Source organism: Myxocyprinus asiaticus, chromosome 1 (genome assembly GCF_019703515.2).
Source record: "Myxocyprinus asiaticus isolate MX2 ecotype Aquarium Trade chromosome 1, UBuf_Myxa_2, whole genome shotgun sequence".
NCBI classification, from domain to species: domain Eukaryota; kingdom Metazoa; phylum Chordata; class Actinopteri; order Cypriniformes; family Catostomidae; genus Myxocyprinus; species Myxocyprinus asiaticus.
Genome location: NC_059344.1, coordinates 68892173 through 68919241, shown reverse-complemented (window position 1 = coordinate 68919241; position 27069 = coordinate 68892173). Strand labels below are relative to the sequence as shown.

Here is a 27069-nt window from a genome sequence, read left to right as displayed (position 1 = left end):
TAAAAGCTGCCAGGTCAGCATATTTTAGCAAACTCATAGAAAATAACCACAACAATCCAAGGTGTTTATTCAGTACTGTGACTAAATTGGTTAGGAATAAAAATTTTATTGAACCAGATATTCCGTCACAGTACAATAGTAATGACTTCATGAATTTCTTTACTGATAAAATTTAAATATTCAGAAATAAAATTGGAATTATGCAATCATCTCTCACAGTACCTCAGAAAACAGTGTCTCGTAATTTTCCTCATGTGCAACTTCAATCCTTCGCTGTCATAGGTCATGAAGAGCTAACAAAACTTATCAAAACATCAAAAGCCACAACATGTTTGTTAGATCCAATACCAACTAAGCTCTTAAAAGAGGTATTCCCTGTAATCTCAGAACCTCTTCTTAATATTATTAACTCCTCGCAACCCTTAGGACATGTCCCAATAAACTTTAAAATGGCAGTTATCAAACCACTTATTAAGAAGCCACAACTTGATCCTGGAGAATTGGCTAATTATAGACCGATTTCAAATCTCCCATTTATGTCGAAAATCCTAGAAAAGGTAGTATCCTAACAAATATGTTCATTTCTACAGAGAAATAGTATATATGAACAATTTCAGTCAAGATTTAGGCCTCATCACAGTTCAGAGACTGTACTTATCAGAGTTACAAATAACTTGCTCTTATCATCTGATTGCGGCTGCATTTCTCTTCTAGTGCTTTTAGATCTTAGTGCTGCATTCGACACGATAGATCGCAACATTCTCTTGAATAGGCTGGAGAATTATGTTGGCATTTGTGGAGTTGCATTAGCATGGTTTAGGTCCTATTTAGCAGACTGCTACCACTTTGTATGTGTAGATGAGGAATTGTCAAAAAAACAAAAGTATGGAGTGCCACAGGGATCAGTTTAAAGGCCTCTGCTTTTCTCTTTGTATATGCTTCCTCTTGGAGATATTATCAGGAATCATGGAATAAGTTTCCACTGTTATGCCGACGATACCCAACTTTATATTTCTTCAAAACCTGATGAGATTTCACAATTCTCCAAATTAGCAGAGTGTATCAATAAAATAAAAGATTGGATGGCCAGAAATTTCCTTCTACTCAATTCAGTTAAAAAAGAGGTACTAATTATTGGACCAAAAACCTCTAAAAATAAGATGCTAAAATATAATTTGACTCTTGATGGATGTACTGTTACATCATCTTATACAGCGAAGAACTTAGGTGTTATATTTGATAACAATCTGTCCTTTGAATATCAAATGACCAATGTTTGTAGAACTGCATTCTTCCACCTAAGAAATATTGCTAAATTATGACACATGCTCTCTGTTGCTGATGCTGAAAAACTAATTAATGCGTTCATGACCTCAAGATTAGATTATTGTAATGCATTACTGGGAGGATGTCCTGCAAGATCATTAAATAAACTTCAGTTGGTTCAAAATGCAGCAGCCAGTGCTGATGAGAACCAAGAAATATGATCATATTAGCCCCATTTTATCATCGTTACATTGGCTACCAGTTAAATTTCCTTCTGACACGCTATATTCCATCATGTTCATTATGACCGCAAAATTCTGGCCTGTTAATAATTCCTAAAATATAAAAATCCACAAAAGGAGGTAGATCCTTTTCATATTTGGCTCCTAAACTATGGAATAGTCTCCCTAACACTGTTTGAGATGCAGACACACTCACTCAGTTTAAGTCTAGACTAAAGACTCATCTATTTAGCCAGGCATACACCTAATTTATCCTTCAACTCACAATTAGGCTGCTTTAGTTAGGTCTGCTGGAAACAGAAACATTTATTATAATCTATAACTCTGCAATAAATTGAATGGCATCTATGCTAATATTATTTTATTTGTTTCCTTGTCTCAACCTCGGGACTCGTATCCTGAGGTCACCAGAACCGGCTGGATCCAGCTCCATTCCTGCTTTGTGTTGGACTCCACTGCTACATGTCGCTGTGTGATGATGACTAATAGCAGCCGGTGCCAGCCAAACATCACTTCAATCTATTACGATGGACTTCAGAGGATGAACTGATGCCAACTCCAACCATAAGACATGGGATACTTCATATGCCACTGCCTGAATAGACCTCACCAAAATTACCGGCCAGGTTGAACTGCGATGCACCTAACTGATCTCTGCCTGCATCACCTCGGTCTAATGATAGACTACACTCTTGAAATGGAATACATAGACTATCGATTAATTGCCAACAAAACCCTTCATCAGCCAACTAACAAGGACAATTGCATCTATGTGAACTTCAGCAGTTAATCCAGGATGGACTTCAAAGACATTAGTCATTATTCTTACAGTTCATACAAAATTTTTGTTTTATACACTGACCCTTAACACTTACTTAGTTTAATAATTTTAAACCATAACCTGCACTATACATAAGTAATATTGGCATTATATTCATGATGTTAGTCAGAGGGGAACTGGCCCCCACAGTGAGTTTGGTTTCTCCCAAGGTTATTTTTCTCCATTAACCAACATCTTATGGAGTTTTATGTTCCTTGCCACAGTCGCCTTTGATTTGCTCACTGGAGTTATAAATACAATTATAATTTAATTACTTATTTTTAAACAATTCACAATCGTATTTTATCAAACTACACAATGATGACTCTAAGACATTATAGATATTACAGTTTTATCTTCTGTTAATGCCTGATCTTCTGTAAAGCTGCTTCGAAGCGATGTGTGTTGTGAAAGGTGCTATACAAATAAAAATGACTTAACAGAGGAAGGATAAAAAAACTTCAAACTAAGAGTCTCCACAAACTTAAAGTCTCTTCAAAACCAAAAAAGGGTGGCTCCTGACACCCCCCAAAAACAAAAATGACAATAGTCCAGGGCTCAGGAGAAAAAGAAAACTCAGAAGATCTGGGGCTTAAGGGAATTTACTAAGTGAGCCATGGAGCAAAGGTATGCAAGCAGACCCCGGTGGAGTCAGCAGACAACCAAGAGACCAGGGTAAAGCTGGCTGACATTCAGGAAGCCCAGGTGGAACCGACGGTGGTTAGGAGGCCACGGTTGAGATGTAGGAAGCCAGGGCTCAGGAGGTGGAGCCACAGGAGTCTCAGGGAATGGAGTCACAGGAGAAGGAGCCGCAGGAGGCTCAGTGACTGGAGTCACAGGAGGCGGAGCCACAAGAGGCTCAGGGACTGGAGTCACAGGAGGCGGAGCCACAAGAGGCTCAGGGACTGGAGTCACAGGAGGCGGAGCCACATGAGGCTCAGGGACTGGAGTCACAGGAGGCGGAGCCACAAGAGGCTCAGTGACTGGAGTCACAGGAGGCGGAGCCACAAGAGGCTCAGGGACTGGAGTCACACGAGGTGGAGCTGTAGGAGGCTCAGGGGGCAAGGCCACAGGAGACTCAGAAAGAAGGGCACTAGCGGACTCGGAGGGCAGAGCCGCAGGAGGAGTCTCAGGAGAAGGAGCGGGAAGCGGAAGGGTCTCCGGAACCACTGGAGCTAGGAGCAGTGGGGCCTTCGTCGAGGGGGTCTACGGAACCACCAGAGCTAGGAGCAGAGGGACCTTACTCATGGGGGTCTCTGGAACCAGCAGAAGGTCAGCCCTTATGAATTTAACAATAAAAATAAAAAAAAACTTCAAACTAAGAGTCTCCACAAACTTCAAACTAAAAGTCTATACAAAACTACAAACTAAAAGTCTCTTAAAAGTTCAAAATGTGTGACACTTTTGGATGAACCCATTGATTCTCAATGTGATAATGCAAAGTAAATATAGGATTTCTAAGGTAAAATAGTCCTATACTCCTCGTCGGAGGTCATTGTGTTTTACAGTGTGCTGTTTCACAATAAATAGCAGACATTTTTAAGATGGCACATTGGATGAAACTAGGGACTCTAGTATTTTGAATCAAACAGGTTTCAATGTAAAAACTTAATGAGGTTTCTTACCAGATGTAGTTTTGTTGGCATTTCTCCCAAAGACAAACTCAGCTGAGATCGGTGTCATGTTGTTTTGTCACGTGACTCAGTGCGTTGGAAGTTTAACACTTTACTGACAGCCCAGAGTGTCCTGAACTTAGATCAGTTGGTTGAAATTAAATTAAATTATGCATAGCATATAGTGAAGACAAAATATAATGTACGCACATGAGGACAAGGGGTCACATAAGATTAAAGGAATATTAAGAGAGGAGACAGCAGACAGTATGGGAAAAAGTGGGACAAAGGTGGAATAGAACCCAGATCATCCACTCGAGAAAAGCACATCCACACCATTGTTACATCCCATGCCACTGCAGTGACACTAGAGGTGCTGTTTGTCTTCAATTTCTGTGTTTCCACCAGACCATTGGAGTGCAAATAGCCACGCTGTGTGGCAGGTGCTATTTTACACCTAGTGCAAATAGTCACTCCGGAAAACTATTCCCAACAGAATAGGGCTTTATGCTTGTTATAGCAGTATTTTTTTTTTTTTTTTTTTCATCAGGGTTCACAGTCCTCCCATGGAAACTCTGTCACTCTTACATTCAAATCAGTGAGTTGATTGCCCTTATCCAGAATACTTCACATGCTCAGTGATTTTAACTAAAATGTGAATGTGGGAATTAAATAAATGTGTCTGGGTTGAAACGGCCGTGTGCGCTCCATGCTCAGAGAGAGGAAATTGGCAAGCACTTATCTTCATGAGAAAGAGAGCGAGAGCATGATATCTCTGAGAGCTGCAGGGGCTTTTCAACGAAAGCAATGCCAACAAGCTTTTTCCTCACACCGAATAAAAAATTGACTCCGAAATTTCAGATTTACAAAGCAAAGATGAGAAAGTGCCATTAGGAAAGCAGCTAAAAAAATCTTCTCGCCTGATATAGTGTGTATGAAATATAAAATACTCCCGCCGTAGCCTGAATGTCCTGTAAGAGCTATAATATTCTCCACATCTCTTCTGCAGTACAAGAGAAGCTACAGCTACGGGACTTGTAAAAATACCTCTCTAAATCATCACTCTGAATATTTTAACAGAGGAAATATCTCAGACAGATTTCCAGGACACATCTGTGTGTCTGCATCGCATTATCTTCGAGTCTGATACAGAACTGAAAAAGATTTCTTCAAACTACCTAGCTTCATCATCATGTGCTCCATCCTGCAAAGACCATCTTAGAACTTAGTAGGTGAAACTGTTCAACCAGCAATTTATTTTTTTCCCGATAAAACCGGTTTCTTGCTGGTTACGCTGGTTAAGAGACTGATGCTGGTGAGCTGGTATGCTGGTCTTTTGTTGTGATGTGTTTCTGAAGCATCAGCACACTGTGCTAGCATTCCCCAGCCCCAACAATGACACACACCATCCATATTAATCTTTATTAAAAGATTAATTTCAGGTCTGTTCAGTGAAGAGTGGCTTGCCGCTCCATAAGCACACAGAGACACACTCTAATAGGCTAATAACAAAGCTAACACATTTCGCTGGAGACTGTACAGAGTGGGGGATTTTTTACTGTTAGAACACCACATTAGCCGGCATATTTTACCCTCTCTGTAGCCGCAGTAGCTGTCATCTCACAAAATAATGACCATCAACGCTCCTGCATGGGCTAACACAGTTTCTGCATAATTTCTGAACGATCACTAACAGGAACTGATGTAGACTCACCCACTTAACAATAAGACATATGACGAGCAGCAGGGTCTCTCTCTCTCTCTCTCTCTCTCTCTCTCTCTCTCTCTCTCTCTCTCTCTCTCTCTCTCTCTCTCTCTCTCTCTCTCTGCTCTCGCTCTCTCGCTCTCTCTGTCAGGGACTGAAAACAGTCTGGACCGAATCAGACAGGGTTTGAATGAATGCATTTATTCACTGTGAAGTTACTGTTACCTGAACAAAAGACCCCCACATTTAAATCCTTCAAACTGACAAACACATGGCAAAATTAATTCATTAGATTATAAATCCAATTCAATTCATTCTGAGTGAAGACATCCCTATTAATCTACCGGCCAAACCCAAGTGTTTTAGAGAAAGAAACACATATACTGCAAATCTACTGTGTATTTTTTCTTGTTTTCCAATAAAATATTTTTAAAAATGTTGAAAATAAGATACATTTTCTTGAGCAAAATTACTTGTTTTCAGAGAAATCTAACAAAATTTAGTAAAGTTTATGCCTAAAACTAGAAATTACTATTTGCCAATGGGGTGAGAGAGAGAAAGAGAGAGAGAGAGAGAGAGAGAGAGAGAGAGAGAGAGAAGACTTTGACTTTAAAAACTCTTTAATAAACATAGTTCCATTAACGTATTACGTTTTAAAAATACAATAAATATTAAATATGTAAATGCACAGCCAGATGTATGGATTCACGTTTGAAAAAAAAATAAAAAATTCCATTTAACATAGATATGTATCAGACCATCATCTAAAACCTCACAAATACAATTGTTTATCCCCCATATACATTTAAAGGTTTGCATATCACCAGTTAGATCATAATATGCATGCTCTATTTTCAAATGAGATTTTATCAGACCCTTAATAATTGATATTACATCAATCAACCCTTTACCCATCGTCTTCCATTACGAGATAACCATATAGCCAATTTTGCATCACCAAATAAAATATGAACTTCTCTTTTATTAAGCTTATATTTTGGGCCATAAATGAAAAGCTTTGGAGAAAACACTTCTCCCAATCAATTCACACTACTCTTTTTATATTCTAATTAGGGATACTAACCTTTCACAATTTAGAAATAAATGACAATATTTCTTGTTCATCACAAAAAGGACAACCCTAATCTATATTTGGATCAAGATATGCTCTGTCTGTTTGAGCTATTATACAATGTACAACCCGTCACTGTAAGTCACCAGTCTTTTATCAATGAGGGTTTTGTACAAAGTCCTCCAGCTGCCTTTAGGGGAAAAATCTGATCCAAACATATGTTGCCATTAAGATACTTTAAGCCTTACCAGTGACTGAAGATGTGACACCTTGACACATATTACGTAAAGTGCTTTTGTCTGGGTCTCACTAAAGAGTCCTAGTTGCGGTTTCAAAAGTTAGCAAGTTCCCTTTTGTTTCTTGCCATGTTCCAACAGCTGCTGAAATTCTTAACTCTAGAAAATTGTGTACATCATTTGTCTTTGAAAAAAAGTCTATGATCTGATGAGAAAAAAACTCAACAATCACTCAACAATTTTTGTGCAGTACGAACCAACTTAATTCCAAGCTTAATAGCTAGATTCTCAGCAGACAACCATCCATTCATGGTAATTAAATCTCCATTTTTTGTTATTCCCGCATTCAGCGAGCTTTTTAAGGTGTGCTGACTGCAAGATATTCAAAACCACCACAGGATTGTACATTAGTGGCTCTTCATTCAGCCAAAGATCTCCGACACCCTTGGGTTCTAGTGAATGATTAAAGATTCTCCATGCTTTCAGCATCGACCTATAAAAAGATGTCAGTCCAGACAAATTACGGTTTTCTATATCCATAAGAAATAAATGCCGATCCAGTGACATTTTGCCCGCCTTCAGCAAAAGAGCACAAGCTACTCCAGACCAGCTAACTTTCTCTGCATAGAGCATTCTTTGAGCTGTCTGAAGTCTGAAAGCCATCACTTTACTCTTAATGTCTACTAGTCCTTGCCCTCCCTCCTGTTTAGGCAGATACAATACTGAAGCCTTTAGCCAGTGTTGTCTGGACCAGAAAAAACTGACAAAACACTTTTGGATATTTTTCAACAGGTCTTCTGGAGGCTCAGTAATAGAAATTATGTGCCAGAAAGACGATGCAACCAGGTTGTTGGAAGACTCTTCCCTTGTAGGATAACTGGGGTAGCAGCTAATGCCAATTACACAACCGAGCACACATCTTCACCTCTAATCCCTCACAATTCTGTCTCTTATTTTCCTCTCTTCCTAAAAACACTCCAAAATATTTCAAACCCATTCCTCTCCACTTTAAACCACCAGGATGCAGAAGTTCTGTGACATCTGAGCAACACCATAAGGCATCACTTTTACCCCAGTTCACTTTGGATGTTGAGGCCTTTCCATAACACTCTAGAGCTCCACTTAATAAATGAACATCTCAGTTATTCCTTATGACCACTGTTACATCATCAGCATATGCTGAAATTTTTATATTGTGATGTAAAGCTGACTCATTTACCTGTAAACCCATTAACTATTTTTTTAAAAGGCACAAAAGAGGTTTGATGACAATACTGTAAAGCTGGCCAGATAAGGGACAACCCTTATCTGGTTACAAGACCACCCGCCATCTTTACCATACATGTAGCCTCATTATACAGTAATTGTATCATTGAAATGAATTTATCACCAAAATCAAAAGCCTTCAACACTGAAAAAAGAAAAGTATGGTCGACCCTATTAAATGTTTTTTCTTGGTCAAGCAACAAAATACCCATATTAATGTTATTGAATATTGAATATATATAATAATATTATTGAAGGCATAATCTATCATATCACAAACCAAATGGAGATTGTCACTAATAGATCTATAGTCCACACAGTATGACTGATCAGTATGTATAATTTAGTGTAATACATGGTTTAACCTATTAGCTATGCATTTAGATAAAATCATATATTCTGAGCACAAAACGTCATGGTTACTGGTGTAACCTCCGTTCCCTGATGGAGGGAACGAGACGTTGGTGTCGATGTAGTGACACTAGGGGTCACTCTTGGGAGCCCGAGACACCTCTGGTCTTTGATAAAAGGCCAATGAAAATTGGCGAGTGGTATTTGCATGCCACTCCCCCGAACATACGGGTATAAAAGGAGCTGGTATGCAACCACTCATTCAGGTTTTACGCTGAGGAGCCGATATAAGGTCCGGCCATTTCAGCGGGTAGTTCAGCGTTGTGGCAGGAGGGACCAACGTCTCGTTCCCTCCAACAGGGAACGGAGGTTACACCAGTAACCATGACGTTCCCTATCTGTCACTCACTCGACGTTGGTGTCGATGTAGTGACACTAGGGGTCCCTATACAAAACGCCACAAGGCTGAACTGTGTTACGTGAACTGGCGGTGTGTGGTGGGCAGACTTGCTGTGTGCCTCATAGCCAGCGCACCAGGTCGACACGTAACCTCCCCCAACATAGTTATGAGTGTCGAACGGCCCTTTTTGGGGACAAGTCGACTACCCAAAGATAGAGACGGGCTTAACGCAGTCGTGGCCTCTTTTCCCCTTCTCTTTTTCCACTCCCTAAAAAAAGGAAGGGGGATTATCTGACTGGGCCGCCAGGTCTAGTTGGCGGACACCGCGGAGACCACACCCAACCCCAGAGAGGGGGGGGGGAAATTTAAGTGGAAAAATACATCACATGGTCTTTCCAACCATGTGGAGAGCCTTCAAGGTAGATCCTGCCCAATGGGGGAGGAGGTACTACAACATGGAGACTGGGGCAGAGGGGCTCTGCCCAAGGAAGACGCAGTTTGCCAGCAGGGAAATGAGCTAGCGGAAGATATAGATCGCATGGGGTTAGCCTTACAGGGAACCGCCACATGCGGAGCACCTACCCCAGCACCGGGCTCTTAGCTAGCGCGTGTACTGGGCCGGCAGTGAGTTTCTCCGAAGACTCGACTGCCACAGGGCTCGGAGGAAATCAACCAGGGAACAACTTTTGTGAACACTACTGGGAATTAGCAGCGCACGTCTTCAGCTCAAAAGGAGGTGGGAGGCACTATGTGCAAGCGATACACCCGGCCGGCTATCCCGGGCTTATCCGCTTGTGTTGCGTGCCACTACCTGGGACGAAACCGGTTCCACCCGGAGGTTGTAGAACCTTGCAAAGGTGTTGGGTGTTGCCCAGCCCGCTGCTCTACAAATGTCTGTTAGAGAGGCACCTCTGGCCAGGGCCCAAGAAGCCGCTACACCACGGGTAGAATGGGCCCGTAGCCCTACCGGGGGTGGCATGTCTTGGGCGAGATATGCCATAGATATGGCATCAACGAGCCAGTGGACGATCCTCTGCTTGGAGACAGCGCTTCCTTTCCGCTGTGCACCGAAGCAGACAAAGAGCTGCTCAGAGAGTCTAAAGCTCTGCGTGCGATCCAAATAGATGCGCAAAGCGCGCACCGGACACAGCAACGCCAGGGCTGGGTCTGCCTCCTCCTGGGGCAGCGCTTGCAGGTTCACCACCTGGTCCCTAAAAGGAGTGGTGGGAACCTTGGGCACATAGCCCGGTCGGGGTCTCAGGATCACGTGAGAATAACCCGGACCGAACTCTAGGCACGTTTCGCTGACAGAGAACGCTTGCAGGTCACCTACCCTCTTGATGGAAGTGAGCGCAGTCAGGAGGGCAGTCTTCAGGGAGAGTGCCTTCAGCTCGACTGACTGCAAAGGCTCAAAGGGGGCTCTCTGTAGGCCCTGAAGAACTACGGAGAGGTCCCATGAGGGAACGAAGAGCAGTCTGGAGGGATTCAGCCTCCTAGCACCTCTTAGGAACCTGATGATCAGGTCGTGCTTCCCTAAGGACTTACCATCAACTGCATCGTGGTGTGCTGCTATGGCAGCAACGTACACCTTCAAGGTGGAAGGGGACAGCCTCCCTTCCAACCTCTCCTGCAGGAAGGAAAGCACTGATCCGACTGCGCATCTCTGGGGGTCTTCGTGTTGAGAAGAACACCACTTAGCAAACAGAGACCACTTCAAGGCATACAGGCGCCTCGTAGAGGGGGCCCTAGCCTGAGTGATCGTGTCTACCACCGCGGGTGGTAGGCCACCTAGGTCTTCCGCGTCCCGTCCAGGGGCCAGACATGGAGATTCCAGAGGTCTGGGCGCGGATGCCAGAGGGTGCCCCGTCCCTGAGAAAGAAGGTCCTTCCTCAGGGGAATTTGCCAGGGGGGAGCTGTCGCGAGGAGCGTGAGGTCCGAGAACCATGTCTGGGTGGGCCAGTAGGGTGCTACCAGGACGACCTGCTCCTCGTCCTCCCTGACTTTGCACAGTGTCTGTGCAAGTAGGCTCACTGGGGGAAATGCGTATTTGCGAATGCCAGGGGGCCAGCTGTGTGCCAATGCGTCTATGCCGAGAGGAGCCTCGGTGAGGGCGTACCAGAGCGGGCAGTGGGAGGATTCTTGGGAGGCGAACAGGTCCACCTGAGCCTGACCGAATCGACTCCAAATCAGCTGGACCACCTGGGGGTGGAGTCTCCACTCTCCCCTGCGGGGAACCTGCCGTGACAGCGCGTCCGCTGTAACGTTGAGGTTGCCTGGGATATGAGTGGCTCGCAGCGACTTGAGGTGCTGCTGACTCCGGAGGAGGAGACGGCGGGCGAGTTGTGACATACAGCGGGAGCGCAGACCGCCTTGGCGGTTGACATATGCTACCGCTGCCGTGCTGTCTGTCCGAACTAGCACGTGCTTGCCCTGGATCAACGGCCGGAACCTCCGCAGGGCGAGCAGAATTGCCAGTAACTCGAGGCAGCTGATGTGCCAATGCAGCCGCGGACCCGTCCAGAGGCCGGTGGCTGCGTGCCCATTGCAAACAGCGCCCCAGCCCATCTTGGAGGCGTCTGTCGTGACCACAATGCGCCTGGAGACCAGTTCTAGAGGAACACCTGCTCGTAGAAACGAGAGGTCGGTCCAAGGGCTGAAAAGACGGTGACAGACCGGTGTAATGGCCATGCGGTGTGTCCTGTGGCGCCATGCCCGTCTCGGGACTCGAGTCTGGAGCCAGTGCTGAAGCGGCCTCATATGCATCAACCCGAGCGGGGTGGCCACCGCCGAGGATGCCATATGCCCCAGGAGCCTCTGAAAAAGTTTCAGTGGAACCGCTGTTTTCTGTTTGAACACCTTCAAACAGGCCAGCACCGACTGGGCGCGCTCGTTCGTAAGGCGCGCCGTCAGGGAGACCGAGTCCAACTCCAAACCGAGAAAAGAGATGCTCTGAACCGGGAGGAGCTTGCTCTTTTCCCAGTTGACCCGAAGCCCTAGTCGGCTGAGGTGCGAGAGCACCAGGTCCCTGTGTGCGCATAACACGTCTCGAGAGTGAGCTAAGATTAGCCAGTCGTCGAGATAATTGAGAATGTGAATGCCTACCTCCCTTAACGGGGCAAGGGCAGCCTCTGCGATCTTCGTAAAGACGCGAGGAGACAGGGATACGCCGAAAGGGAGGACTTTGTACTGATACGCCCGGCCCTCGAACGCGAACCGCAGGAAGGGTCTGTGTCGAGGAAGGATCGAGACGTGAAAGTACGCGTCCTTTAGGTCTACCGCCGCAAACCAATCCTGATGCCGGACGCTCGCTAAAATGCGTCTTTGCGTCAGCATCTTGAACGGGAGTCTGTGTAAATCCCAGTTCAGTACACGCAGGTCCAAGATTGTCCGCAACCCACCGCCTTTCTTCGGTACGATGAAGTAGGGGCTGTAAAACCCTTTCTTCACCTCGGCTGGAGGGACAGGTTCTATCGCGCCCTTCCGTAGGAGGGTAGCGATTTCCGCGCGCAGAGTAACAGCGTTTTCGCCCTTTACGAAGGTGAAGTGAGTACCGCTGAACCTGGGCGGGCGCCTGGCGAACTGAATCGCGTAGCCGAGTCGGACGGTCCGGATCAACCACCGCGACGGATTGGGAAGTGCAAGCCATGCGTCCAAATTCCGTGCGAGGGGGACCAAGGGGACAACGTCATCGGACGTACCGGCAGGTGGGGCCTCGCGGCGGGGCGGAGCTCGAGGTGCCACAGCACGCCGTGGCCGTGCTGAGTCTAGGGACATCGAAGCACTTACCTGGCTCCTTGTGACCAGCCTGGGACGGGGGAGGAAGAGGCCTGTCCTCGCGACCCGTGGAGGCTGTCACATCGGGGGTGGATTTGTGCCACAGCTGGGCGCTCAGGGGCGAAAAGGGCACCGCTGGAGCGCCAGTCCTGCAAGATAAAACCCGTGGACGGTAGTCGTGGTGACGACCGTACACACCGGGTATGTGACTGCTGGGCAAAGTCCTCAACGGTGTCGCCAAATAGGCCCGCCTGGGAAATGGGGGCAGCAAGGAACCGTGTCTTGTCGGCCTCGCCCATCTCGACCAGGTTGAGCCACAGGTGGCGCTCCTGGACCACTAGTGTGGCCATCGTCCGCCCAAGAGACCGCGCTGTGACCTTCGTCGCCCGAGCGCAGTTCCTGCATCAAATCTGGGGCGGAACTACCCTCGTGCAGTTCTTTCAGTGCCTTGGCTTGGTGGACCTGCAGGAGAGCCATGGCGTGCAGGGCAGAGGCGGCTTGTCCAGCAGTGCTGTAGGCCTTGGCCGTCAGGGACGACGTGAGCCTACAGGGCTTGGAGGGGAGCTGAGGGCGTCCACGCCAGGTGGCGGCGCTCTGCGGGCATAAGTGCACTGCGAGCGCCTTATCCACCGGGGGAATCGCCGTATAGCCCCTGGCCGCCCCGCCATCGAGGGTAGTGAGAGTGGGGGAACTGCGGAGTCGGGGTCGGGCAGTAAAAGGTGCCTCCCACGACTTCGTCAGCTCCTCATGCACCTCCGGGAAGAATGGCACTGGAGCGGGGCGCGGCCGGTCTGAGCAGCGCCGCGAGCCCAGAAACCAATCATCAAGCCGCGAGGGTTCAGGGGAGAGCGGAGGGTTCCACTCTAGCCCGACGCTCGCGGCCGCCCGGGAAAGCATGTCCGTCATTTCGGCATCGGCCTGTAACTAGGCGACCGTCCCCGAAGGGAGAAGCCCAGCTGAGGCTTCTGCGTCCGACTGGACAAGCCCGCTCTCCGATGCTGCGCTCGAAAGCTCATCATCTTCGCGGGCCTCGAACGAGAAGCCAGACTCGCCGTGCGACGAGCCAGCGAACTCATCCGGAAGCCCGATTGGGGCAGACGAGCGTGCTGGGGAATGGGAGGTCCGCGGGGGGATACCCGGCGGAGGCGATCCCATTGAGGTCCCCAAATCGCCCCCAGCGCCAGCCGCGCTGACCTCAAACCCGTAGGTAGGAGGACCAAGGCGGGGAGCCGCTGGGGTGGCTTGCTTTCTTACGAAAGCAAGCCGCCACCGCAACGTTGCCATGGTCATGTTCTCGCAGTGAGAACATGAGCCATTCATAAACGCTGCCTCCGTGTGGGTCGCGCCCAGACACGAGAGACAGCGATCATGACCATCCGAAGTTGAGAGAAAACGACCGCAACCAGGAATAACACACGAACGGAAAGGCATCTTTAAAAAGACGCGTCTTTAAAAAGACGTTCCGTGTGTGCGCTCTTTTAGAGAAATATATACTCTTTTAGAGGGGAAAAATGCTCTTTCAGAAAATACACTCTCTAGTTTTTCTGCCGAAGCGCCCAGGGGCGTTCTCTGCAGTGCACCAGTGCAGAGGAGGGAGAAGCCGCTGAAATGCGCCGTCAGATCCAGCAGAGGTGAATGAACAGTGCTATTCAGCTCAATGAGCATGACCGTTCGGCTCCGAAGAGAAAATCTGAATGAGTGGTTGCATACCAGCTCCTTTTATACCCGTATGTTCGGGGGAGTGGCATGCAAATACCACTCGCCAATTTTCATTGGCCTTTTATCAAAAACCAGAGGTGTCTCAGGCTCCCAAGAGTGACCCCTAGTGTCACTACATCGACACCAACGTCGAGTGAGTGACAGATAGGGAACTGCAACTGGTCTCCAGTTCTTCAGTAGGGTAAGGTCACCCTTCTTCGGTAGCAGTGTCAAAACTGCTCGTTGACAGCTCCTTGGAAGAACTCCTACATGAAAACATTCTTGCACTACCTCAAAAAAATAATTTCCAATAGTAGTCCAAAAGTTCTTATAAAACTCAGCAGGGAGTCTTTCCAGTCCAGGTGTACAGCCTGAAGAAAGGCCCATTACAGCAGCAGTCACTTCCTGAAAAGTAATTTCAGTCTCTAGAGCTTACTTCCTTTCGGAGGTTAAGCGGGAGAGATCCTGCAATAGCTCATCTCTACTCTGAGAGTCCGTTGTTTCAGCAGCATATAAATTTGAGTAAAAGTCCACTGCAATTCTACACATTTCTCTAGGGTTGGTGGTGTCATGTCCATTACTATCTTTCAGACCATACATTTGTTTTTCCAGTGCAGTTTTGTGCTCAAAAAAAGAAAGAAAACAAAAGGTAGTTGGCCCATCCATATCTTTTAGTGATAGAAACCTACTCCTAACAAGAGCAGTGGTAGCTCAGCGGTTAAGGCTCTGGGTTACTGATCAGAAGGTCGGGGGTTCAAGCCCCAGCACCGCCAAGATGCCACTGTTGGGCCCTTGAGCAAGGCCCTTGACCCTATCTGCTCCAGGGGCGCCGTATCATGGCTGACCCTGCACTCTGACCCCAGCCTAGCTGGGATATGTGAAAAAGAAGAATTTCACTGTATATGTGCAAATGTATAATGTGTGATAAATAAAGATAATTATTATTAATTATTATAAAATTATTATAATTATTATAATTATAATTATTAATTATTATTATTAGCACCTTTAACCTTTTCATTTAAAACTGAATTTAGCTTTTGTTTCTTGTCAGCCCATAATTCTTGTAAATTAGCAGAATTGTTAACCATCATATTTCTTTCAATATCAAGAATTTATTTCTCAAGCTACTCCAATGTCTGTTTTTAACACATAGATAAGTAAGAAGCATACTGCTGGCAGAACTCTCTAATATGTACTTTTCCGATTTCCCACCACTGTATGATACTGTCATATCTATTCTTTTCCTCTTTCCATTTCCCCCCCACAAAACGTAAAATTCGGACAAAAAATAATAAAATAAATAAATGTGAAAGCTTTGTATTAAAATGCCAATAACAACTTTTGTGATTCCTTACTGTCAAAATACAATAAAATGTTATTAATTTATGGTCAGACAAAGACATGAAAATAATCTCTGAATGTAAAATCCTGTTTCTCATGTTATATGATGAATAAAACCTGTCCAGGTGTGCCACAGATTTATTAACCTTCACCCAACTGTATTGTTTTGTTGACAGATTATTTTCTCTCCACACATCTGAGAGGTTGAAAGTTTCAATAATATAAGCTAAGCACTTAGCTGACTGATCATGTGGTTCTTCTCCATTTCTATCTGCTGTGAAATCTAACGTAATATTCCAATCACCACCCAACACAATACAATCTCTACCTTGCTGTTGTCTTAATATGTTCTATTTTATTGAATAAAGGTATCCTTTCTTGTTCATTGTTTGATATGTGTTAGATATTCACAAACAGAAAGATAAAACTATTAATTTCAGCCCTCGCCATCAAAAATCTACCTGGTACAACCTCCTATTTTGATAATAGTTTTGCTTTTACAGCTGTTGAAAAAAGCACTGTAACTCCAGCACTTAAGTTAGTACCATGGCTGAGAAATTTCTCTCCCCTCCACCACAAGCCCCAGTCCACTTCATGACTTTGACCACTGTGAGTCTCTTGTAGAATTATGACACACAGATAAATGTATAATCTCTGATAATAAATCACTCTTCTTCCTGTCCCTCATTCCATTTACATTAAGGCATCCTATCCGTAAAACCTCCAGGAAGAGGAGAAATATAAGAAAAAGCGAAAAAAGAAGAACAATCAGCCTTGAAAGTTATTTCGTTTTTCCTCTCGTTAGTCTCTCTTTTCCACTTTTTACCTTGTCTAATTGTTGTAATATGTTTTATAAGACAGAATTTTTCTGTTGAGTTAGATCCTTATAACTGCTCAGTTTCCTTGCCCACCCAACTGAGGAAACAAATTTGTCCAAGTCAGGAAAATAATCACTGACTTCAACACCAGATTTTCCTTTTGTTTCATCCAAGAACATATTGATTTGTTCAACAGTATAAAGATCTTTATCAGAGAAAAGTTGATGCTCATCATCTCTCATACTACAGTATACTAAGACAAAGTATCCAGCTCATCAGTCACACCCTCCTCTGCCCTACCAGCCTGTACCGAATCAGTCACCTTAGCCACATTCTCAGTATCATTTTGCTTCTCATTCTCAACAGTAACATTAACACTCTTATTATTGCAATGATTTGCAGCACTAATGCAGCCAGGTTGTTCATCACTCACCTCATGGAGCCTTTTTGCTTCCTCTGTGTTGCCTTTAACCTGCTCTTCAGTTCTGTCAGATCATTCATTATCTGCTGTATTCTCTGCAGTGTGCATCTCAGCATTATATGCAGAACACCGTTGCTCTTTCATTCCATTTTCTTCTTTGTGTGGACATGAAAAGCGATTATGCCTTACATCTCCGCATTCAAAACACTTCAGATTTTCCATGCTTGTGTATACTACATAGGAATTCTCTCCAGGTTTTACATGAAAAAAACATCTAAAGTTCGTTCAGGGGAATTCAAAAACATGTACACCTGTCACTTGAAAGAACATGCTTTAACACTGTGTCTTCACATCCTAAAGGCATCATCCTCATATGACTTGAGATTTTTCCAAATCTTTTGAGTTCCTTTGTAATGTAATTGTAAATTCATTTGAGATGAACAGCAGTATACAGTTGTGCTCAAATGTTTGCATACTCTGGCAGAAATTGTGAAATTTTGGTATTGATTTTGAAAATATGACTGATCATGACTGGTTTTTTATTTAAGGATAGTGATCATATGAAGCCATTTATTATCACATAGTTGTTTGGCTCCTTTTTAAATCATAATGATAACAGAAATCACCCAAATGGCCCTGATCAAAAGTTTACATACCCTTGAATGTTTGGCCTTGTTACAGACACACAAGGTGACACACACAGGTTTAAATGACAATTAAAGGTTAATTTCCCACACCAGATATCCAAAGCCTTGAAAATGCCAGTCAGTACTGTTCAATCACTTATTAAGAAGTGGAAAATTCAGGGATCTCTTGATACCAAGCCAAGGTCAGGTAGACCAAGAAAGATTTCAGCCACAACTGCCAGAAGAATTGTTCAGGATACAAAGAAAAACCCACAGGTGACCTCAGGAGAAATACAGGCTGCTCTGGAAAAAGACAGTGTGGTTGTTTCAAGGAGCACAATACGAGGATACTTGAACAAAAATGAGCTGCATGGTCGAGTTGCCAGAAAGAAGCCTTTACTGCACCAATGCCACAAAAAAGCCCGGTTACAATATGCCCGACAACACCTTGACACGCCTCACAGCTTCTGGCACACAGTAATTTGGAGTGACAAGACCAAAATAGAGCTTTATGGTCACAATCATAACCAGGACTCTTTCCATTTTTCCCAAAACAGCTTAAAACTATGACAAAAAACATATTTTATCAATTTTTCATTAAAATGCCAATAATATTTAGGTTTTAACATTCATTTAATATTAAAATAAAAAAGTCAAGTCATTTTTATTTGTATAGCACTTTTCACAACACATCGTTTCAAAGCATCTTTACAGAAAATCATGCATTAACAAAATATTTAACTGTAATATCTATAAAGTCTTAAACTTGTGTAGTTTGATTAAATAAGATTGTAAATTGTGTATAAAAATAAGTAATTAAATAATAATTGTATTTAGACCCCCAGTGAGCAAGCTGAAGGCGACTGTGGCAAGGAACACAAAACTCCATTAGATGTTGATTAATGGAGAAAAATAACTTTGGGAGAAACCAGACTCACTGTGGGGGCCAGTTCCCCTCTGACTAACATCATGAATATAATGACAATATTAGTTATTTATAGTGCAGTGCAAGTTATGGGTTAAAATGAGTAAACTAAGTAAGTGTTAAGGGTCAGTGTCTAACAGATTTTATATGAACTGTAAGATTAATGACTAATGTCTTTGAAGTTCATCCTGGATTAACTGCAGAAGTTCACATTGATGCATTGTCCTTTGTTAGTTGGCTGATGAAGGCTTTTGTTGGCAGTTAATTGATAGTCTATGTATTCCATTATAAGAGTGTAGTGCATCATTAGACAAAATAGCATGCCATAACATGCATATGAATTAAAGGAAACATGCATATAATAATGAATTTTAAAGCAAAAATGAAATTAAATTTCGTTTGCTTCTCCCATTCAGATGGTCATGTTTTGAAGGTAACCCTCTCATGTCACATTTTTCACTTGTGCGCTTTCCTGTTGATGCTTCCGCCACTCGCCTTTCAGCTCATTAATGTTAGAGAGAATTAGATACTTGAAGTCTCTTAAAGTATAAGTAGCGCTGAGTTGATGAAAGCATTTGTGTGATTAGCACTATATCAAGTTCTGCTCTTTTTGTTGTGTTGTTTATACAACTGGTGATGTCAGTCCTGTTCAGTAGCAGTTATGTTAGAATGTTAAAGTTATAGCTTATGTCTTATATACTGTTATGGTCTTTTGTTACACTTACTGTCTTTGTTACCCTTTTAAATACCTTTTTTTTTTTTTTTTCTAGATGATGATAAAACATGTATTATTATTATTATTATTATTATTAGTCCTGCAATGATGAGCACACTTGCCATTGCAGAATTTTTTTTTTTTTTTTTTTTTTTTAAAGTGTCTTTTTGAAATCTCATATGCATCCCATCATGTTTCTAGGGTACAGTAATGTTTTAACAGAAGTTCATGTTAAGGCACATATAACTTTAAATTAGGTGATTGGGTGGATGGTAATTTCTCCATCATGTGCAGGGGGGTTTGGGAACATTGCCAATGCCAGTTCTTGTGCAGGAGTTTCCATTTCGTTCGTGTGCTATCGTGTTAAAATAAGTGGTGATCCGGCGCTATAATGTTATTTTGAATGGTATGATGAGTGCTCGTGGCTGTTAACAGTGTTGAGTGACAGCTGTAATGTTTTCTCGTGCACACAGACGCACACTCTACTCACTCCTTTCCTATTGAATCACAAAGAAATATGCAGACAAATGTGTCCCCACTCAAAATATACATCCACTGATGTGCAGATGCAATCTTGGTTTATTAACATAAAAGGTTACAAAAGATTGGATGCAAACCAACAACCTTTTGCATCAAGGGCAATGACTCTACCACTTAGGGATGTTAATGATTAATCGATAATAGATTAATCGTCATTAATAATTGATCCATAAAGATTATCGATCGTCGATTAATTCATTTCAGAACAAATGTGTTCAGGAACCATGCCAGCAGACTTTGATAAGGCTGTCTATACAGTCATCGGTGCTTGCGCGCTGCCTGTCATGTCTTGTCCATGTTAGAGAAGAAGAGCAGCATAGATTAAGATGAAGGGGGCTCAATGTAATCAGTGTTGGAGTGTTTCTCTTTAAATATACTGTATGTTTTCTGCATACACCATGATAGTGTGTTAAAGTACTACATGAAAACAAGCACAGTTGATCTGCTGGTCTCCTTGTTTCATTCCAACCTACAATTATGTCAGTGATCACCGGGAAAGCACAAAGGTACATTCAGCTGACATCATCATACACAGTATGTTGTGTAGGCTACTGTGTTTATGGAGCGTGCTATGATTTAATTTCAAATAAAAAAAAAATATGTCCAAAGGTCCAAAATATCCCATGATCCATAACATGAACTCATGAATGTAAATTAGTTATATATCTTGTTTACAAGTTATTACTAACAGAAATTAAACAATTAACAAATTCATACTAAACATTGCATGAATGTATTAAAATACACTGAACTAAGAATATTTTAAGAGGGCAATGCTAATACTTGTATTTCTTAAGTGTAATAATTTAAATTACATTTAAGTAGTGGGCTACATGCACATATTATTTGGAATCATCCGTGTGCATTTTGCAGTATTAACATTAACAATTAATTGATTAATTGATCGTTAATTTCCACGACGATAGATTATGAAAATGTCTGAAAACTGACATCCCTACTACTACTAGTCCAACCAGTCAGCTCTTCATAGTGGAGTCCATTGATATATTTTACCACACACTAACAATATCCCACGACAGGCAGTAGCAGATTTAGAGCTGAAGTTATCACTTTACTTATGTGAAATATTTATTTGAGTTTTTTTAATTTGTCATCAGGAATTACCATTTATCAAGACAATTTTAAATAATCTTTTACTGTGCATAACCTAATTCATATTCATGAGTTTCGCCACTTTGCATTCCCGTGAGAGCAGTGAAAGCATCATCAGAACTGCATGTGCGAGGAACTTGACATGTGAGGGTTACCTTCTAGACACGACCCATTCAGTCACAAAGCCAAAAGGGAAGAGGAGGAGCTAAGACAGGAAATAATTGATGATACATAGAATTACAGTCAGAAAATTAAAGGGGCAGAGACACACACACACACACACACACACACACACACACACACATGCACACACACATACACAAGTCATGTGATAAGATGCACGGATTGACGGTCTCAGACGCGGAGGCAACTGAGATTCGTCCTCCGCCACCCGGATTGAGGTGAGTCACTACACCACCACGAGAACTTAGAGCGCATTGAGAATTGGGCATTCCACATTGGGGAGAAAAGGGGAGAAAAAATAAAAAATACAAAATAATACTTTAATATATGTACACTCATATGTAAATGCATTGTGTGTCAACATGTGTAATGCTCATGATTGAGTGGTGTCGGAGCGATCACGGAGAGAGAGAAAAACAGACGTTCTGACTATGAAAAAACAAAAAACTAATAAAAAACGTTCCAAGCAAAATCACACGACTCTTCTTCCACTCTGCACTGCTCACAGACTGTGGTCTTATACACCCCTAACACACACACACACACACTCCCCCAGTTCAGGTCCTATTCTCTACAATCTAAACTTAATTAACAGTAAGGCTCTGCAATTACAACCCAGTATCCCCCGTTACTGAGACACAAAAGTTGCCCTTCTCTCCTGCTAGCCTCTAAATTCACGCCGGCGCACAGAGATGAGAGAAGAGCCGCACAATGCTCCTGTCAGATAAGTCTATTCTGTGATTTAATTGGTTTGTCTCTCCTGAGAGGAAGCTCAAATCCACAGGTTCTTCCATGAAGCAGCATAGATAACAGAAATGTGCTCTGTGGAGAAGCCGGTCAGCCTGTGAACTTGAATTCTGAGCCCAAAGTCACTGTTATGATAGTCTTGCAGAGCTAAACTTTAACAATCGCTATAACCGGAACAGACCAAATGATTGGTATGTAAAGCGACCAACCACAGCTCACTTTTTCAAATCAGACATTTATCTGAGAACAAAGTGGAATAGATCTTCAAGCAGCAATTATGAAACCAATATTTTACCACATTCAAAGTTAACAGGGAACCTAAGCCCATTATCCAAAAGTTACCTACTAGGTTTCACTTAAAGGGTTAGTTCACCCAAAAATGAAAATTCTCTCATGATTGACTCACCTTTAAGCCATTCCAGATGTGTATGACTTTCCTCCTTCAGCAGAACTGAAGTGAAGATTTTTATAAGCAGATTTCAGCTCAGTTTGTTCATACAGTGCATGTAAACAGGTGTCATCAGGCTGCTGGCTGTTTGATGGACCAAAGGCATATTTAGGAAGTATAAATGTCATCCATGCACGAATCCAGTCGATCAATTAATGTCTTCTGAACCGAATCGATACGTTTGTGTAAAAAATAAATCGATAATTAAAACGTTATTAACTTTAAATCGTTGCTTCCGGCCAGTGCTGTATTGCTGTTTGAAATGAACTAACTCTCACGTGACGTTCGTTCCTCGACTGCTAGCAGGAAGCGATATTTTTAAGTTAATAAAGTTTTAATTATCGATTTATTTTTTAAACAAATGTATCGATTCGGTTCAGAAGACATTAATTGATCAACTGGATTCGTGCATGGATGACATTTATACTTCCTAAATATGCCTTTGGACTGTCAACAACCAGCAGCCTGATGACACCTGTTTACATGCACTGTATGAACAAACTGAGCTGAAATCTGCTTATAAAAATCTTCACTTCGGTTCTGCTGAAGAAGGAAAGTCATACACATCTGGGGTGGCTTAAAGGTGAGTCAATCATGAGAGAATTTTTGTTTTTGGGTGAACTAACCCTTTAAATAAGCTTGTAAATTTCACTTCCTATTTTGCATCTTCTAGGAATCTGAAGCACACTGTTTAAGTGTTCAGTGCGGAAACAAATGTGCATATTTGAGAGTGTGAAAGAACATGTGTTACTACATGATGATAAAGCATAATAAAGTCAAAAGAAACACAGAAATATGTCCGCCGTTTCTCCCTGTTATACATTAATTTAATCTAAGCACAAACATTAATTTAGTGGAGCATCTGTATTAACCTGAGCTTCAGATGTTCGTGCTTCTCATCTGTGCACTGCATGTTGATATCAGACACACTGAAAAAGATCCGTGAACTTCTTGTGTTTGAATATGTATTCGCTTTTTCACATTTTCCAATCAGACGGTTATTTCCTTTTAAAGCTGCACGTAACCGGCACAGCTGAAACTCTTGTTTTAGCAGAGGGGTTGATTGACAGTTGAGAGGTGGTGCTTCACTGCCATCAGGGATGCATTCAGAATGGATTTATGTTCACACCTCAGATGCGATGTGGTCACATTTGTTTTTGACTAACTCCTTATGTGGTTTTTGTGATCGGATTACAAAACATTTTAGACCCCATTTAAACCTGTATTTTGCACTGACCACTTGTGATCAGATCACCTGAAATGCATCGTAATACCAGCTGTTATTGGGGTCTTTACTATGATCTATTCTGTGACAGACAGGATGAAGAAAACAGAGTGAGAATTTTTAAAGTTCAGATTTGGCTGTGTAATTTAAAAAAGCCATTATTTCTCAGTTTCATTGATGGCATAGTTACTGTGTTTTGTCTCTGTAAGGCAGCACAGGATCCAACACATCTTGAGTTCAGTTCTGCTTGTAGATATTCAATCTCTATTTGTCTATTACGTATTTTATATATAATATATTTATGTATTTATATATGTATTTTTTACTTGCTTATTTGTATTTTTTATTTAATTTTTTAACTAATGTTAAACTAAATGTTTGTAGCAATGCTATTCTGTATTGTACAACGGGGGAATGGAGCCATGGGGGGGAAAATAATCTAATCAATCATAATATGAATCATAATATTTTGAGAATAATGTCAAAATTACAAGATTAAAGTCAAAATTTTGAGAATAAAGTCATAGCATTACGAGATTAAAGTCATTATATTTTGAGAATAAACATTTGGTATCTCTGAAAAGCCCAGGGAGTCCTCTGATAATACCCCAAGATTTAACACTGTAGCATGTATGGGCTAAGAAAAACTTAAATAGCAAATGTCCTGCACAGAAATGAATTGCTGTGCCTCAGGAGGAAAACAAAGGTTGAGAACCACTACTCTTTATAATATATAGGTGATACATTCTCTGTGTTGTAGTTTATGTGACCTGTGTGATGTCTCAAAGCAGCTAGCAGACGTTCGGATTAGCCAGGGTGTCTGCTTCCTGATCTGGGCCCCAGTTAGTCAAATACTATCACTATTTAGACTATGAGCCATATTACTAGAGAGGAGAGCGGCACCTTTCCCCTGGAGGGATGGACTCTGTCTCTCTTTAGCAGGTCAGGTCTACCCTAAAAATTCTTCCAATTGTCTATAAATCCTGTGCTATTCTCGGACACCACTCAGACATCCAGCCATTCAATGACACTAATCTACTATAAACCTCGTCACCACGATGAGCAGGGAGGGAAACAGGGCATATTATAGTGTCTGACATCATTTTTGCAAGTTCACACACCTCTTTAACATTATCTTTAGTGATCTCCGACTGGCGAAGCTGGACATCGTTAATGCCGACATGGATCTTAGAAAATCTGTGTTTAGCATTAGCCAGCAACTGTAAATTTGATCTGATGTCAGACACTCTGGCACCCAAAATACATTTAACAATAGTGGCTGGAGTCTCTAATCCCATGTTTCTTACAATAGAATAATTTATAACAAGGGCACTTTCAACATGATTCTTGAAAAATCTTACCGTCCCCTGTGGTGCGACTGGAAGCTCATTGCATCAGCAGCATGGGAGATCCAAGTTCAGGGCTGCATTCCCTTGCTAACTTCCCTCCATTTCATGGACTTTAATGTACGTCATTGCTGATGTTGGGCGAGTGCTCACTACTGATGGAACCCGTGTAATGGGTTTGAATGGAAAACCCTTAGCCCTTTGACCTCTTGGAGCACGTTGAAGGCTGATGTCAATTTGTGGAATTATTTAGTGAATTATTTAGGAGATTGATGCAATCACAGATTCCGGCAAAGCTTAGTTGTAATTTCAGAGGTTTATTTATAAATCTTTTATGTTAAGATTGTTTTTATTATTTTTAGAATTAATTGTTAGAAAGATTAATCAAGTTTTACATAAACGAAAATGGCAACATAACAATGAACGTATAGGCTGAAACTGTGTAACAAACAGGAGCTACAATAATTATGCTGTGAAATCTTAATAAACATTTTCTAAAGTATTTAATTAAACTTCACTTTCATCATTCATTAGGTGGGGTAGTGTAAGCGTGATTTGTGCTGTGATGTCACTATCGAGTTGCATTGTGGGATATGGAGCTGCCTGAAGCATACATATACAGTATATACTGTATATGCTTAGTTAAGTGAGCGGGTATCAGTTGAATGCCACTTTGGTGAATTAAAGTACCAATTTCCTTCCGAAACAGCAAAATCTGTACATTATTCCAAACTTTTGGCCACCAGTGTGTATATATATATATATATATATATATATACACTGAACAAAATTATAAACGCAACACTTTTGTTTTTGCCCCCATTTTTCATGAGCTGAACTCAAAGATCTAAGACTTTTTCTATCTACACAAAAGGCCTATTTCTCTCAAATATTGTTCACAAATCTGTCTAAGTCTGTGTTAGTGAGCACTTCTCCTTTGCCGAGATACTCCATCCACCTCACAGGTGTGGCATATCAAGATGCTGATTAGACAGCATGATTATTGCACAGGTGTGCCTTAGGCTGGCCACAATAAAAGGCCACTCTAAAATGTGCAGTTTTATCACACAACACAATGCCACAGATGTCGCAAGTTTTGAGGGAGTGTGCAATTGGCATGCTGACTGCAGGAATGTCCACCAGAGCTGTTGACCGTGAATTGAATGTTCATTTCTCTACCATAAGCCGTCTCCAAAGGCGTTTCAGAGAATTTGGCAGTACATCCAACCGGCCTCACAACCGCAGACCACGTGTAACCACACCAGCCCAGGACCTCCACATCCAGCATCTTCACCTCCAAGATCGTCTGAGACCAGCCACCCGGACAGCTGCTGCAACAATCGGTTTGCATAACCAAAGAATTTCTGCACAAACTGTCAGAAACCGTCTCAGGGAAGCTCATCTGCATGCTCGTCGTCCTCATCGGGGTCTCGACCTGACTGCAGTTCGTCGTCGTAACCGACTTGAGTGGGGAAATGCTCACATTCGATGGAGTCTGGCAGTTTGGAGAGGTGTTCTCTTCACGGATGAATCCCGGTTTTCACTGTACAGGGCAGATGGCAGACAGCATGTATGGTGTCATGTGGGTGAGCGGTTTGCTGATGTCAACGTTGTGGATCGAGTGGCCCATGGTGGCGGTGGGGTTATGGTATGGGCAGGCGTATGTTATGGACAACGAACGCAGGTGCATTTTATTGATGGCATTTTGAATGCACAGAGATACCGTAACGAGATCCTGAGGCCCATTGTTGTGCCATTCATCCACGACCATCACCTCATGTTGCAGCATGATAATGCATGGCCCCATGTTGCAAGGATCTGTACACAATTCCTGGAAGCTGAAAACATCCCAGTTCTTGCATGGCCAGCATACTCACCGGACATGTCACCCACTGAGCATGTTTGGGATGCTCTGGATCGGCGTATACGACAGCGTGTTCCAGTTCCTGCCAATATCCAGCAACTTCGCACAGCCATTGAAGAGGTGTGGACCAACATTCCACAGGCCACAATCAACAACCTGATCAACTCTATGCGAAGGAGATGTGTTGCACTGCGTGAGGCAAATGGTGGTCACACCAGATACTGTCTGGTTTCGGACCCCCCTGGACCCCCCCAATACAGTAAAACTGCACATTTTAGAGTGGCCTTTTATTGTGGCCAGCCTAAGGCACA

General features: G+C 42.8%; 1 protein-coding gene across 1 annotated transcript; it reads right to left on the bottom strand.

Annotated features, from left to right (window-relative positions):
• Positions 1-2979: 2979 nt before the first annotated feature.
• LOC127440355 (uncharacterized) lies at positions 2980-26701 on the bottom strand. The gene is made up of 2 exons (XM_051696901.1): positions 26444-26701; positions 2980-3534 (listed from the first exon to the last, which is right to left on the bottom strand). The coding sequence occupies exons 1-2, from the start codon at positions 26699-26701 to the stop codon at positions 2980-2982; spliced, it is 813 nt and encodes a 270-aa protein (XP_051552861.1).
• Between the last annotated feature and the right edge of the window lie 368 nt (positions 26702-27069).